This window comes from Mastigoproctus giganteus, chromosome 6 (assembly GCF_048544385.1).
Source record: "Mastigoproctus giganteus isolate SK-2022 chromosome 6, ASM4854438v1, whole genome shotgun sequence".
In the NCBI taxonomy this organism is placed as follows: domain Eukaryota; kingdom Metazoa; phylum Arthropoda; class Arachnida; order Uropygi; family Thelyphonidae; genus Mastigoproctus; species Mastigoproctus giganteus.
The window spans coordinates 143,843,333-143,860,149 of record NC_143580.1 but is presented as its reverse complement, the minus strand read 5'-3'; the positions used below and the strand labels follow the sequence as shown (position 1 = coordinate 143,860,149).

At 39.3% G+C, this 16,817-nt stretch overlaps 1 protein-coding gene across 2 annotated transcripts in view; it reads left to right on the top strand.

Moving 5' to 3' along the window:
* The first annotated feature begins 6,670 nt into the window (after window positions 1-6,670).
* The window catches only part of LOC150084630 (lysosomal-trafficking regulator-like), an 813,382-nt gene continuing 803,235 nt past the window's right edge, over window positions 6,671-16,817 (top strand). Inside the window, exon 1 of one of the 2 annotated variants that reach the window (XM_090375369.1) lies at window positions 6,671-6,766. In XM_090375369.1, coding sequence (XP_090231495.1) covers window positions 6,742-6,766 — 25 coding nt within the window. In that variant the 5' untranslated portion in view covers window positions 6,671-6,741. The remainder of the gene's footprint in view (window positions 6,767-16,817) is intronic. The other variant, XM_090375368.1, reaches the window with a different exon arrangement.

Below are 16,817 nucleotides of genomic sequence, written 5' to 3'. Positions count from 1 at the left end.
GTCCTTTGAAATGCAGCGATTCCATGACCATTATTGGCCTCGTGGTCCTCTGTCGATATGGGGCATGATGGTCAGTCTATCATTTTGATATTTTAGTTTTTGGTAGTTTCTTTAACCCTTTTTTGGTGATATTTCACGTCTTTTGGAACTGGTACCTTCGAGGGGGGTACCGCTAAATTATTTATCATTGGCATTATTTTAAATTTACATCATTTTATTAATTGGGTTTAATGACTTAATTGACTAAATTATACAGGGGATTATCGACTACCTTTTTGTCCTATTATCTTTACTTTCCCTTCCCTGTTTGTTTATTTTATATTTTTTTGCGTTTCGTTTCGCTCTGCATTATTGCCGTACTACTGGCTGACGTTTTTATTTTAAATATCATATTTTTTTATTTTAAATATCATATTTATTCTAATTATCAGATATAATTAGGCATCATGTGGAGTATGTGCATTTGCTGCCTCTAATGATAGCTACATAGCCATACTTATTTATTTTTATTACTTTTGCCTAACTTTTACCTCACATAATATAAATTAATGGTAGTAGTGGGTTGATATGCTAAATAAGCAGCGCCTGTGCCGCCATCTATTCTTTTCCTTTTTATTATATAAGCTGGTTAAGCTTGCATTATGTCAGTGGTGTGGCTCTGATCAAGAGTTCTGTCTGTTCTATAGATTATTTTTCGCTGCATAAGGACCACCGCCATGCAAATCCTCTGCATTGGTTGATCTATCGGGGAATGGAGGGGTAGTAGTAGTAGTAGTAGTAGTAGTAGTGGCACATGATGCAAGAAAGCAAGTGTAGGAGCTTATGCAGCATCAGCCAAAAAAAAAAAAAAAAAAAATCACACCATTCCCTCCAAATGCCTGTCCAGTTCCTCCTTAAATTTATTTAACCTATCAACTTCTACAACGACAGATGGAAGTTTGTTCCAGCAATTAACCACCCGCTGGCTAAAGGCAAATTTCCGCACATCTATTCTACATCTGTCCTTTCTTAATTTGAACTTATGTCCCCGTAGGTTGGTAATCTGAACAAGTGGTAGGATCCCATCAGAATTCAGCGTGCTCAACCCATTCAAGGCCTTATAGACCTCAATCAGATCACCGCGCAGGTGCCTAGTCTCCAGCCACTGCAATTTGCAGAACTTAAGCCTCTCTTGGTAAGAGAATCCCTTCATTCCCCTCACCAATCGTGTTGCTCTTCTCTGTACACGCTCAAGCAAATCTACATCCTTCCTAAAATGAGGCCTCCAGACCTGTACGCAGTACTCAAGGCGTGGCCTGACCATTGCCTTATACAGAGGGACAATCACCTCCTTTTCCCTGCTAGCAAATTCCTATATATCATTGACAAAACCCCATGACCCGCCCTAGCAGCCTGTCTGCACTGCTCAGAAAACTTCATATCTGACTGCACAATTACTCCCAGGTCTTTTTCATTTTCTACCACCTTAAGTGTAGTACCACACAGTTGGTACGTTTCTCTGGGGTTATTTCTACCCATATGCAGTACTTTGCATTTGTCAAGGTTGAACTTCAGTTGCCACTTCTTAGCCCATCTGCCCAAATTATCTAGATCCTGTTGCAGTAGCACACTGCCATTACTGTCATTAACAACCCTGCCAACCTTTGTGTCATCTGCAAACTTCGACATTAAGCCTGATATACCTTCATCAATATCATTGATAAATACACAAAACAAGTGGACCCAACACCGAACCCTGTGGGACTCCACTAATAACATTAGTCCACGAAGAGCAGCACCCATTGATTACCACCCTCTGTCTTCTCCCACTTAACCATCCTTTTATCCATTGTAGCAACTTACCCTTAATACCATTCTGCTCCAATTTGTACAGTAGTCTTCCATGCGCAACAGTGTCAAAAGCTTTCCTGAAATCCAAGTATATGATATCAAAATTATTTTTTGCATCCAGTTCCTTTGTGACCACATCATAATAACCAATCAAATTTGTCAGACAAGACTTTCCCTTAACAAACCCATGCTGTGTTTGAGTTATCGCTGCAGTCTTGTCTAGATGATCCTGCAATGCATCTTTAACCAGCGACTCCATTATTTTACCCGGAACAGAAGTTAAACTAACTGGTCTGTAATTACTCGTGTCACCCTTCGATCCACCTTTGTGAATTGGGGACACATTTGCACATCTCCAGTCCGTGGGAACCTCCCCTGAGTCCAAGGATGCTCTCATAATTATGGCTAAGGGTTTGCTTAGTTGCTTTGCCGCCTCCTTTAAAATAACTGGATAGATCCCATCCACCCCAGGTGCCTTTCTTATGTTTAACTTCAACAATTTCTCCTCCACTTTGCTCTCAGTTATTACAAAATCATTAAGCACACTGCTACAATTTGATAACCTTCTTCCATTTTCAAATTGTAATAATTCCTCACGTGTGAATGTAGATGCAAAATACTCATTCAGTTTGTTTGCTATCTGAGCAGGATCATCAACAGTCGAACCATCGATGTCAAGTGGTCCAATCATATTCATCCCCTTCCTTTTAGAGTTTATATAAGTAAAGAAATCCTTGCTGTTTTTCTTAGCATCTTTTGCCAAAGATTTCTCGTAATCCGCCTTTGCCTGCCGAACCTCCTTTGTGACCTGATTACAGACTAGCTTATATCTGCTACAGGCTTCTGCGTCACCTGATAATTTATATGCATCCCATGCATTTTTCTTCTCTGTCACGAGTCTCATTAGTTCATTTGATAACCATTTAGGCCTAAACCTTGAACGATATTTCTTAATCGGTATATAAAGTCTAGTAGCTTCCACGATTAATTCTTTGAATGCTTCCCACTTAGAATTTACTGTTTGTAACATCGTCAGTTGATCCCACTGTACAGAATTTAAAAACTGTCTGAGACCACTGTACTCCCCTTTACGGAAGCAAAAACCCTTTCCTTTACCCCTGACGGTAGTTACCTCTTTGAGTAAATCCCACTTCAGCACACTGTGATCACTGCCACCTAGTGGTTCCTTTATCTGCAAATTCTTAATACACGAATGATCACTGCTGATAACCAGATCAAGAGTGTTACTTTCTCTGGTTGCCTCTCGAACATGCTGCTGCAGAAAACAATCATCCAATAACTCCACAAAAGTCTGACTAGTGTGTGAGTGCCCAACCCACAAGTTCCAGTCAATATCTGGGAAGTTAAAATCCCCCATTATAAGACATTCTGATTTACTGGCCCACTCTATTTCTCTGTACAATTGTTCATTGTACTCATTCAAGTCATTAGGCCTATAACACACTCCTACTCTTATTTTTCCTTTCGCAGTGCTTATCTCACACCAAACTGACTCAACAGAGCACTGTTCATCTATATTAACTGGGTGCACTTCCTTTGATTTTATGTTTTTCTTAATTAACAGCATAACACCCCCTCCCTTTCTGTCCTGTCTATCCTTTCTGTACACATTGTACTCCCCAAATTCCAGTTCTGCATTCCTTATATCTTTGTGACACCACGTCTCTGCTATCCCAACAATATCCGCCTTTGATGTCTTGACCAACACTTCAAATTCATCAAATTTATTTACTATACTTCTAGCATTGGTATACATGCAAGCATACATGCTCCTATGCCTATTCCCTGTTACCCTAACACATCCCATATACCCAACTATTCCATGATGACTGCCATCCGTCCCTGAAACCCCCAACACCCCTCGCTCCAGGTCGCTTCTTATTCTAATAGAAGTTGTGCAAGAATCACCTTCACCTCTGCCTGCGGTTACTGTTAAACTATTAGTCTTTGTATCCCCCCAAACTAGCAGTTTTCCGACCCACCTAACACTGCCTCGATAGCATCAGCAAATATTCTTGCACCCTTTCTATTTAAGTGTATCCCATCCCTGTAGAAGCAATCTCTCCTGTTAACAAGTACAGTCCAGGCTGAAAAAAATTCTACCCCTTGAGCCTTGCACAATCTTTCCAGGGTCGAATTGATCGACAAGGCTCTCATCATGTACTCCCTCCTATCGTGTCTGGGCAGAATTGCAGACACTTTCAAATTCAACCCTATTTCACGGCTTTTTTTCAACAGTGACCTGTACTTGTTGAGTAATTCCGCCGGTCTCCTACTCTTAATATCATTAGTACCAACGTGTACAACTATATCACCTTTTGTGCCCTTGAAAGATGATATCCGCTCTACAACGTCATCAACCTTTGCCCCTGGCAGACATACCCTGGTCCTGTTCCACCTATCCTTTTTACAAAATATATTCCCCGTCTCCCTGACAATAGAGTCACCAACAATAACTAGTTCCTTTGGGACCAGCGCATTCTGCTTTGGAGATTGCCGCCGTGTTGCCCGATGCCCAGGAGTGAGCTCTGGCGTTGAGGTGGGCAGCTGAGAGCCTGATGGGCCCCTCAATTTAGATCTTTCGAGGGCATCCACCCTGTCCCTCAAACTCTCATATAAGCCCATAACAACGCTGAGTTGTCGCCTGATTTCCTTACACTCCTTACATCGCGCACACACAAAGACATCCCCCATGGCAATATCATGTTCCGTTCCAGAGAGTTCGGCAAACATTTCACAAGTTGCACATTTCTTTAGGCTGTGATGCGTTGGAGAATTGCCCCCCTCAGTTCTCCCCCGATTCACAGCACTCCTGCCACTTTGTGCCCGTTGCTTTGCTGCTCTAGTCTGGGGCATGGTAGTTTAAATTAATAAAATCAATAAATTAAATATCAATAGTATTTGATATTTAATTGGGTGGTTGGGTCCTTCGATATTTCTGCCTTTGCGATGATTGAAATGCAGCGATTCCATGACCATTATTGGCCTCGTGGTCCTCTGTCGATATGGGGCATGATGGTCAGTCTATCATTTTGATATTTTAGTTTTTGGTAGTTTCTTTAACCCTTTTTTGGTGATATTTCATGTCTTTTGGAACTGGTACCTTCGAGGGGGGGGTACCGCTAAATTATTTATCATTGGCATTATTTTAAATTTACATCATTTTATTAATTGGGTTTAATGACTTAATTGACTAAATTATATAGGGGATTATCGACTACCTTTTTGTCCTATTATCTTTACTTTCCCTTCCCTGTTTGTTTATTTTATATTTTTTTGCGTTTCGTTTCGCTCTGCATTATTGCCATACTACTGGCTGATGTTTTTATTTTAAATATCATATTTTTTTATTTTAAATATCATATTTATTTTAATTATCAGATATATATATATATATATATATATATATATATAGTGTTGAAAATTGAAGAAAATTAAGAATTAGATTAGATAAGACTGAATTATAATAACATGAATTATGGATCAGGGTCGCTGCTATTGCAAAAGTACCCTACAGCCATAATGTATATATAAAATATTATTAGTATAAAATACAGTAAATAGATGTTTATGCATAGAAATAAACTAATGAAAATGCGGTGTATCCTGGGAGCGATATACGTTGTGAACGAAGGGGGGAAGAAAGGAACCGGAAAAAATAATTGTAACGATTGAAAAGTAAACCAAATGAATTTTTTGAAGAAACGACCAAGGTGGAGATAGCATTTCAGTCTTTCATAATTTTTGTCTTCATCAGAGGTCATCCACCAAAATCATGAGAAAGACAGCAATGCTCTTACTTAATGCTGTCTTTTTCATGATTTTGGTGGATGACCTCTGATGAAGACACAAAAATTATGAAAGACTCTGCAATGCTATCTCCACCTTGGTTGTTTCTTCAAAAAATTTATTTGGTTTACTTTTCAATCGTTACAATTATTTTTTCCGGTTGCTTTCTTCCCCCCTTCGTTCACAACGTATATCGCTCCCAGGGTACACCGCATTTTCATTAGTTTATTTCTATGCATAAACATCTACTTACTGTATTTTATACTAATAATATTTTATATATATATAATATATATGTAGATATATATAATACATCGAAACTGGACCTTGAGTGATTGGAAGAAGATCGTCTGGTCCGATGAATCACATTTCCTGTTGCACCATGTGGACAGCCAGGTACGTGTGCACGTTTACCTGTGGAAGTGATGACACCTGGATGCATAGTGGGACGAAAACAAGCAGGTGGCAGCGGTGTCATATTTTCGATGATGTTCTGCTGGCATACCCTGGGTCCAGTCATCCATGTGCCTGGCACTCTGACACCTAGCTAAATATCATTGCTGACCAGATACACCCTTTCATGGCAATGGTCTTCCCCTCTGGTGGGTGCCGTCTTTCAGCAGGATAATGCGGGATGCCACACCACCCAAATTGTTTGAGACTGGTTTGTGGAACATGAGGAGACTTTCAGGTATTGCCCTGGCCTCCAAATTCCCCAGACATCAATCCCATCGAGCATCTGTGGTTTGTATTGGAACAGCAACTCCAATCTGCGGCATCTCAACCATGGACCTTACAGGAGTTAAAGAATCTGCTTGTTACATGTTGACACCAGATACCATAAAACACATTTAGAAATCTTGTAGCATCCATGTCTCGCCAGGTATGAGCTGATTTGGCTGCACGTGGAGGCCCAACAGCATATTAGGTAGGTGGTCATAATGTTTTGGCTCATCGATGTATATATGCTTTTTTTTTTTTTCATTTTTCATTGAAATATCTTTTCTCTTTATAGGTCTCTTTGCCCATTGTGTGTCTGCTTTAAGAAATTGCCAGTGTGTAATTTTTCAATCTGTTTTAGACTTCATTGAAATCCATAGAATGGGTACATCTTCCGAATGGAGAGGTAATTTTTTTTTAAGTATCATTTTCTCTAAGTCTTGTGAAACAGTTTTACTTATATGAATAATGTTCATGCAATCAAACTTCCCAAATTTGGCAATTCATTAATTGGTACAACCTATTTTTAAACTATGTTTAACAGAATAATTGAATTTTCAAACTACCTAATAATCAGTTAATTTTTTCTCATATTTTTTGTTATCAAAGTACTACATTACAGCTGATTGTATATGGTGGAAATTTCATCCCTCTGAGCCATGTTATTACTGTGGTCTTGTGAAATGTGTTCAGTTGTGGACCTCCACGTGGCGGGGCCGGTAACCTGGAAGGGAAAAGCTCTCCCTTTCAGGGCGAAATGGAGCGAACTGACTCCAATACCCAGGAATCCACTGGGTCAATGGACCCGAATAGAACTGATCCAAGATATGAGAAATCTAGTTCTTTTGGAGACACCTCTAAGGCAATCAGAAAAGGCGATAGAAATGACTCTGTCTCCACAAAGAGATTAAAAACTGACTCAAGTTTTAATTTCTCCAACATATATTATTGTACACTCAAATACTGAGAAAGCGGTAGGACAATTGTCACCCTTTCTCATACAAAAGACTCTTGAGAGTTATGTCGGCACACCAAAACAAGTTAAAAGACTAAAATCAGGCGACATTTTGGTAGAAACGGCCAATGCTAAACACTCAGAAAAATTATTACAAATGACAACCTTTGCAGGAATACCAGTAATAGTATCCCCGCACAATACATTAAATACTTCAAAAGGTGTCATTACGGAATGGGACCTTCTAAATGTGCCCGAAGAGGAAATTCAAATGGAACTTCAGGAACAAGGAGTCATCAGTGTTAAAAGAATTACAATTAAAAAAGAAGGGATAATCACCCCCACCAGGAATCTGATACTCACTTTCAACACGCCTAAATCACCCAGATCAGTAAAAGCTGGATATCTACACTGCAATATAAGACCGTACATCCCGAATCCTCTCCGTTGTTTCAACTGTCAGAAGTTTTGTCACTCACAGACAGTATGTAGAGGAAAATTAACATGTGGAAACTGTGGTTCGCAAGAACATGCCACTTCTACTTGCACAGCTGGAAACCATAAATGTGTAAATTGTAAAGGAGATCATACTGCATATTCAAGGGAGTGTGAAATTTGGAAGAAGGAAAAAATGATACAAAAATACAAAGCAGAAAATGGAGTTTCATATCAGGAAGCCAAAAAGGTAATTACAATAAATATAGCAAACAAACCTTCATATGCGCAGATTACCACAATCAAAAAGGCTCCGGAAATTAAACTACCCAATTCAAAATGTTGTGGCACACAAACGGATGTTACAATCCCCCCAGGAGAATCCATCTCAGAATGGGTTCGTGAGTTTTACAAACCATCTCCATCACAAAAACAAGAAAAGATTATCAATACTCCTTTATCTTTCTCACCAGATAATTCAGAAAATGTAAGAAGAAAAGCAAACAAAGAAAAGATAGGTATACAGGAAAAAAGATTGCAGAACAAATGGACACGGATGCAAGAAACCAAGGAGAGGAACCAGTTCTCGAAATCTTTACTGAAGAAGAAATGGATACAGGTAGACCCTATATGGCCCCGGGTGCCAAGCGATTGTGACTAAGCGACTTCTCAGTACTTCCAGTGCGATTTCCAGAAAGCGATTTACAGTTCCTTTTTGTTGTTATCGTTTAAAAAATCTTTTCATTTTATAACAGCTCTCGTAACAAAAGTCCCTGTACAGAGCAAGGAAGGAAAGCCACCTTTCTTTTATCTCATAGTATATTACTAATACCTACTAATCTTCGCTTGGTCACACCAGGCACTGCTCCTGCCTCCCCGTGGCGGGGCCGGAAATCTTGGCAGAAAAGTCTCTCTGCCAAGGGCTAAAAGGAGCAAAGATGGACTATACCAACACTGACTCTTGCGGGCTCAATGCCCCATCACATTCTAGAGAGCAGGAAGAATATACCCCTTCCTTTGCTAAGAGACAAAAGAAGGATACAGACCAGAATATCTGGCCTCATTTCCTCATAATACATTCTTTGACTGACCAGCCAGTCAGCAAGCTTTCTCCTTTTCTGATCCAGAAAAGTTTAGAGAATGTCGCTGGCTCACCAAAAATGGTTCGCAGACTAAAATCAGGTGACCTGCTTGTTGAAACAACACAATCCAAGCATTCTGACACGCTACTTAAATTGAAAACACTTGGAGGAATTCCCATAGAAGTGTCACCTCATGCCACCCTAAACTACTCAAAAGGAGTTGTAACAGAATGGGATCTTCTACACGTATCCGAGGAAGAAATTAAACAAGAACTCTCAGACCAAAATGTCATTCAAGTTAAAAGAATCCTAATTAAAAAGGATGGTTCATTACTTCCAACCAGAAACATCATACTAACGTTCAACTTGCCAAATCCACCAACTACTGTAAAGGCCGGATACTTGAACTGTCATGTCCGACCGTATATACCGAACCCAATCAGATGTTATAAATGTCAAAAATTTGGGCATTCACAGACAGTATGTCGGGGGACTGCTGTATGTGCTTCATGTGGATCTAAAGACCATATCCATACCGAATGTTCTGCACAAACCTTGCAGTGTCCAAACTGCAGAGGCAACCATTCCGCTTACTCAAAAGACTGTGAAACATGGAAAAAAGAAAAAATGATTCAGAAGTATAAAATCGAGCACAAAGTTTCCTACCCTGAGGCAAAAAAACAAATATCACCAATTACAATAACACGCTCATATGCAGCAACTGTCCAACAGCATAAACAAATAACTGCTGTTACCACCACTACCACTTCAGTTCAAACCAACGTTACAGTCCCACCAAACATCTCTATTTCTGATTGGGCTCGCTCAATCCTAGCTCCATCAGCAAAATCATCTTCAACCTCAACTTCTAATCAAGCCATAAATACACCTGTTACAATTCCGCCAACAATGCCGTCTATGTCACGGCCAATCATGAATACTAAAAATATAGATAAAGATGACAAACCCCCTGCCCATGATCATATGGATACATATGAAAAAGAAGCCCCAGAAGAACCAATCTTAGAGATACATGCTGAGGAAGAGATGGAAGTTCGCCCAATCTTCCCCAGAAAAGAGAAAAAGCCTGAGCGATCCAAGCAGACCCCCACTCGTAAAAAGTCAGAGACAAATACAAATACAAAGCCAATATAATGCGCACAATAATACAGTGGAATTGTCGAGGTTTTCGCAGCAACCTGGATGACATTCGCAATCTAGTTGATAAATATCACCCGGTAGGCGTCTGCCTTCAAGAAACTAACCTCACACCACAAATAAATGCAGCAGTAAACCACTACGGTATCTACAGACAAGACCGAATTTTTTCCGGAGGAGCTCATGGTGGAGTTGCAATCTTAATTGATTCCAAAATTCCGTGTAAACGCCTCCAACTACAAACTCTTTTGGAAGCAGTCGCAGTTCGAGTCTCAGTACATTTTACTTTCTCACTGGTCTCACTCTACCTTCCCCCAAATCAAGAATTTTCATTTTCAGATTTGGAAGCGTTAGTAGCCCAGCTTCCACCTCCGGTCTGTATTATGGGAGATTTAAATAGCCACCATCCCATGTGGGGATCCCGTCATCAAGATAAACGTGGTAAATTGATTGAGAAATTACTGGAACAGCAAAATCTCTCTCTCCTTAATACTGGTACTGAGACATACATCCATTTGCCCACTGGAACAGCCTCTGCAATTGACGTATCCATATGTTCACCTGTCCTATACCCATTGATTGAATGGTCAATATTGAAGAATCCACTGAATAGCGACCATTTTCCTGTGATCTGCAAAATACTAACAAATGATGTTGCACATCACGATGGCCAAAAAAGATGGAGATTCCATAAAGCTGACTGGACTAAATATAAAACAATTGCAGCAATAGATGAACAAATAATCACCACTCAGCCCATAGACAATGCTACAGCTCATGTCACAAACCAAATTTTTATAGCAGCTGAAGCTACAGTTCCTCGGTCATCTGGAAAATGCCATAAACATGACACAGCATGGTGGACTGAAGAATGCAGTATAGCCAAAAGAGAGAAGAACAAAGCTTGGAATCTCTTCCGAAAATATCCCATTTTCATCAATCTCATAAATTTTAAAAAAGCCAGAGCCAAAGCTAGATATCTCCAGCGTAAAAGTAGAAAGGAATCATGGATACGTTTTGCCTCCACAATTAACAAAAATACAGATACCCGTGTCATATGGAACAAAATCAGAAAACTAAATGGGAAATTTCTTTCAGTTCCAACTCCACTAATAATCTGGAATGGCCAGGAGATAACCAACCCCAAGGAAATCGCTAACTTACTGGCAACTATATTTGCAAATATATCAGCAGTATCGGCATATACTCCATCTTTTCAGAAAACTAAAACTGCAGCTGAAAAATACAGACTAAATTTTAAAACCAACAAACAACTCCCATATAACAAACCTTTCAACATAGAAGAATTACAGAAAACTCTGTCTAAGTCTAGGAAAAGTGCAGCAGGACTTGATGGAGTTCACTATGAAATGATCCAACAACTTAATGAAAAATCTGTAAAGGCATTGCTTATGCTATACAATAGAATTTATATAGAAAACTACTATCCAAATTCCTGGCTTCACTCCCTTATAATTGCCTTACCAAAACCTGGCAAAGATCACACGATCCCTACAAATTATCGACCAATAGCGCTAACAAGTTGCCTTGGGAAAATCCTCGAAAAAATGGTGAACAATAGATTAACCTGGTTTCTGGAAACATATAACGTTCTTAACATAACTCAATACGGATTTCGCAAAAACAGATCATCTCTGGACCCCATGATAAAAGCAGAAGCAAATATCCGAAATGCTTTTCTAAGGAATGAGCATCTAATAATGATCAGTCTTGATATAGAAAAGGCCTTTGATACTACCTGGCGATACGGCATTCTTAAAGATCTCCACAATATCGGTTTTCGAGGAAACTTACCACTCTTGGTAAAAAATTTTCTGAAAGTTAGAACCTTCCAGGTAAAATACCAAAACAATCTGTCAAAAATATACACACAGGAAGAAGGTGTACCCCAAGGCTCAGTGCTGAGTGCAACCTTATTTGTCATCAAAATAAACTCCATTATAAAAGACCTGCCAAAAACAGTTGAAACATTCCTTTATGCTGATGATGTTACTATCTCGTGCCATTCACAAAACATGAACATGATAGAAAGACAATTACAAAGTGCAGTGAACAAAATAGAACTGTGGACTAAAAACAATGGCTATAGATTATCAGAACAAAAAACAATAGCTGTACACTTCTGTAGAAAACGAAAAATGCATCTAGATCCAGAAATAAAACTAGAAAACCGGCTGATACCTCTAGCAAATAGTATACGTTTCCTTGGCCTGATTCTTGACAAAAAACTTAACTTTTTGGAACACATCAAATACCTCCGAACAACCTGTCAAAAAAAACTAAATATTCTCAGAGTTCTTTCTGCAATGAAGTGGGGAGCCGATCGGCTCACACTTCTTCACCTATACCATGCTATAATCAGATCAAGACTAGACTATGGAGCCCCTGTGTACAGTTCGTGTAGACCAAGTGTCATCAAATGGCTCGATTCCATACATAATAGTGCCTTACGAATCTCTTTAGGTGCATACAGAACATCACCAGTACAAAGCTTATATGCAGAGACTCATGAGCCCTCATTATATCTCCGGAGGCAAATGCTGCTATTAAACTATGCAATTAAAATCCGAAGTCTGCCTCACCATCCTACTTGGCAGTATCTTTTCAATCCACAGTGGGAAATCCTCTACAGCAATAAACCCACAGTAAATAAACCAGCCGGAATACGACTAAAAGAAACAATTTCAAAATGGGGCCTAAACTTTGAAAATGTACATGAGGATAACAGCATAAGTATTCCACCATGGCACACCTACACGCCAAACTGTGACACTTATTTTCAACAATGGGGAAAAAGCACTCTGGCAAATGTCAACATAAAACAGATGCATGCAGCCCACGCATCACAGTTCTCGGAATACCTTCATATATATACAGACGGCTCTAAAACAGACACCAAAGTTGGTGCTGCAGTGGTACTTCCACACACTGTTCTCTCACAACAACTTCCAAATCAATGCAGTAGTTATTCCGCTGAACTATTCACCCTACAAATGGCCTTAAAATACATAGATTCTTCCCCTCTTCTAAAACATCTCATCTACACAGATTCATTGAGTGCAATACAAGCTCTCCAAAAAAGACAGACTCCATCACATCCCTTTCTCTATCAGATACAAGCTCACCTTGTGAAGCTTAAAAGCAAAATGAGGCAAGTAAAATTCTGTTGGATCCCAGGACATACAGGCATTGAAGGTAATGAAAGAGCTGATCAAGCAGCAAAGAATCCTATAAACGTAAACCAAAGGTTTTGCAAAGTTCCATATACCGATTACAGACCAATCATAAAACAGTTTCTCCACAATCAGTGGTCACAAATGTGGCAAAATGAATTAAACAATAAATTGTTTCAAATAAAACATGAGCTACAGCCATGGAAATCGAGTCTTCGCAAGAATCGGCATGAAGAAGTCATTATATCCAGATTACGCATTGGACATACACATCTTACGCACAATTATTTACTCACCAAAGCAAATCCTCCAGAATGCCCTCACTGTTCTTGTCAACTCACTGTAAAACATTTCCTTATAGAATGTCCACAATACCACATGGCGCGACAATCAGCCTTCCACCTCCCTATAAATTCCCAAGTTTCTCTGACCTTATCACAAATCCTAGGCGATAACTCCAACATTGAAAATATATTCACTTATTTAAAATTAATAGGATATTTTGACCAGATATAAATCATATTTAAGAAATATAAATGTCTTTGTCACTAAACATTAATAAATAGGCGCAATATGGCCAAAGTTGCTTTTGCGCCAAAAAAACCCAACAACAACCAACCAACCAACCGTAGACCCTATTTTTCAAAAAAAAAAGACAAAACCAAGGTAGACAAAAATAAATCAGCCCCAAGGAAGCAATCCGAGGGAACATCTAACCTCAAATGACAGATACGATTATCCAATGGAACTGTCGAGGTTTTCGCTCAAACACTAATGATGTTATAGATCTCATCACCCAGTACCACCCACTAAGTATCTGCCTACAAGAAACCTATTTAAAACCACAGGACAATAGTATAATCAAAAATTATATCACATATAGAAAGGATCGCATAACGAATGGAACAGCGAGAGGAGGAGTCGCAATACTAGTTAACAGACATGTCCCTTCCCAAACAATACCATTGAACACACCATTAGAAGCAGTTGCAGCCCGTCTAGCAATAGGCTTCAATATTACCATAGCCTCAGTATATCTACCCCCCAATCAAGAATTCCGATTTAAGGATTTCGAAGAGCTGATCACTCAACTACCACCTCCATTCTGCATCTTAGGTGACCTAAATGGACATCACCCACTATGGGGCGATCACAAAATAGACCAGAGGGGTAAGCAAATAGAAAAATTAATTGTCGAGAACAACCTAATGATTTTAAATGATGGCACACACACACACATATTTCCACCTTCCATCAAAAAGCAGTTCTGCAATAGACTTATCAATCTGTTCCCCAACACTGTTCCCTATGACTAAATGGAGCGTGCACGAGACTCCATTGAGCAGTGACCACTATCCCATTATTTTGAAAATCATGGAAAAAACGCCATGCCAAGCCAATAGGCACCCCAGATGGAAAATATATGATGCAGATTGGGAATTCAGGATACTAGCCAAGCTAGAACACAACATTATTAAAAGAGAATCAGTACAAACATCAGTAGCCTATGTTACTGATAATACTTCAAGCTGCGGAAAAGACAATACCTAAAACATCTTCTAACATCAGAATATATCCAAAACCATGGTGGAACAAAGAGTGCCGGGAAGCTAAAAAAGAGAGAAATAGAGCCTGGAACCTTTTTCGCAAAAATCCAACAACAGAAAATCTGATACAATTCAAGAGAGCCAGAGCCAAGGTCAGGAAAGTGCAAAAAATAAGCAAAAAAGCTTCTTGGATGAAATTTGCATCGACTATAACTATTTCCACACCAGCTACACTTATCTGGAAAAATATCAGAAGAATGACCAACAATTTTCAATTAAACCACTTTCCATTGCTAAATTGGAAGGGACAGTTGGTTACAAACACCTTAGATATAGTCAACGTGCTTGCTGAAAATTTTTCGAATACATCTGCTAATTGTGCATACCCCACAGCTTTCAAAACGTACAAGAAAGAGGCCGAAAAAATAAAATTAAACTTTTCTACCAATCAGTGTGAACAATACAACTTGCCACTCACGGCAGCAGAACTAAAACAAACTCTGCTACAGGTGAAACACAGCGCAGTCGGTCCTGATGAAATCCATTATGCAATGGTACAACAATTAAATGAACAGTCCCAATTAGCCCTATTAGATCTATACAACAAAATATACCTTGAAAATTCTTTCCCAAACAAATGGCACCACTCAATAATACTAGCTTTCCCAAAACAGGGAAAAGATCTCTCAGACCCACAGAACTACCGTCCCATAGCTTTGACTAGCTGCTTAGGCAAGATCTTAGAGAAAATGGTCAACAATAGACTGACATGGTATCTAGAAAATAATGATCTTCTCAACCCAGAACAATTTGGCTTTAGAAAAAACCGCTGTACCTTGGATGTACTTATACAACTGGAAAATCAAGTAAGAAATGCTTTTCTCAGGAAACAACACCAAGTCATGGTTAATTTTGATATCCAAAAGGCATATGATACCACGTGGCGATACGGTATACTTAAAAGGTTACATCAACTTGGCCTTAGAGGACATCTACCCCTCTACATATACAATTTCCTTAAGAATCGGACCTTCCAAGTTCGAATGAACAATACACTTTCCAATATATTTTATCAAGAAGAAGGGGTCCCTCAAGGATCTGTACTTAGTGCCACACTTTTTGCAGTCCACTTCAGCACAATAATAGAACAAATCCCAAACAATATCTTTACAACAGTTTATGCTGATGATTTCAGCATTTCTTATCAAGCGCAACATATGAGGACAATAGAACGGCAATTGCAAGTAGCCATTAACAGGGTCATAAAATGGACAGAAAGAAATGGATATAGAATATCGGTACAAAAGACTGCATGTATACATTTCTGCAGAAAAAGGAATCTCCATCCTGACCCAGAACTCAGGCTGAAAGAACAGATCATCCCAGTTAAAAATAGTGTCCGTTTCTTAGGATTAGTTTTTGACAAAAAACTGACTTTCCTAGAGCATATCAGTCACATAAGAGTCCACTGTTTGAAGAAAATGAATATCTTGAAAGTCCTATCTGCTATATCCTGGGGAGCAGACAGGACAATCCTACTACGTTTATATCGCCTTCTCATTCGGTCCAAGCTAGACTATGGTGCCCCAGTCTATGACTCGGCAAGACCTAGTGCCCTGAGATGGCTCGACCCGGTACATCACTGCGCATTACGTTTAGCCCTTGGAGCTTTCCGCACCTCACCTGTGCAGAGCCTGTACGCCGAAGCCCAAGAACCTCCTCTGCAAATCAGAAGACAAAATCAATTACTCTCTTATGCAGCTAAAATAAAATCCTTACCAGATCACCCTCTACAGAAAACTCTTTTTGCTTCTGAATGGGAACAACATTATCAGCAACAACAAAGAATCAATAAACCTGCGAATGTGAGATTAAAAAACCTTCTTCTCTCAGTAGAGAGCTTAACCTAGATAACATAAATCCGCTGACGAAGCAGTCTACTCCACCATGGATAATCAGACAACCTTTATGTGACTCCTCCTTCCACATTTCGAGCAAACAAATCCTTTCTCATATAAACCATCAACAGCTGCATGCTGCTTATAAGGCACAATTTTCAGATCATTGCTTTCTATATACAGATGGA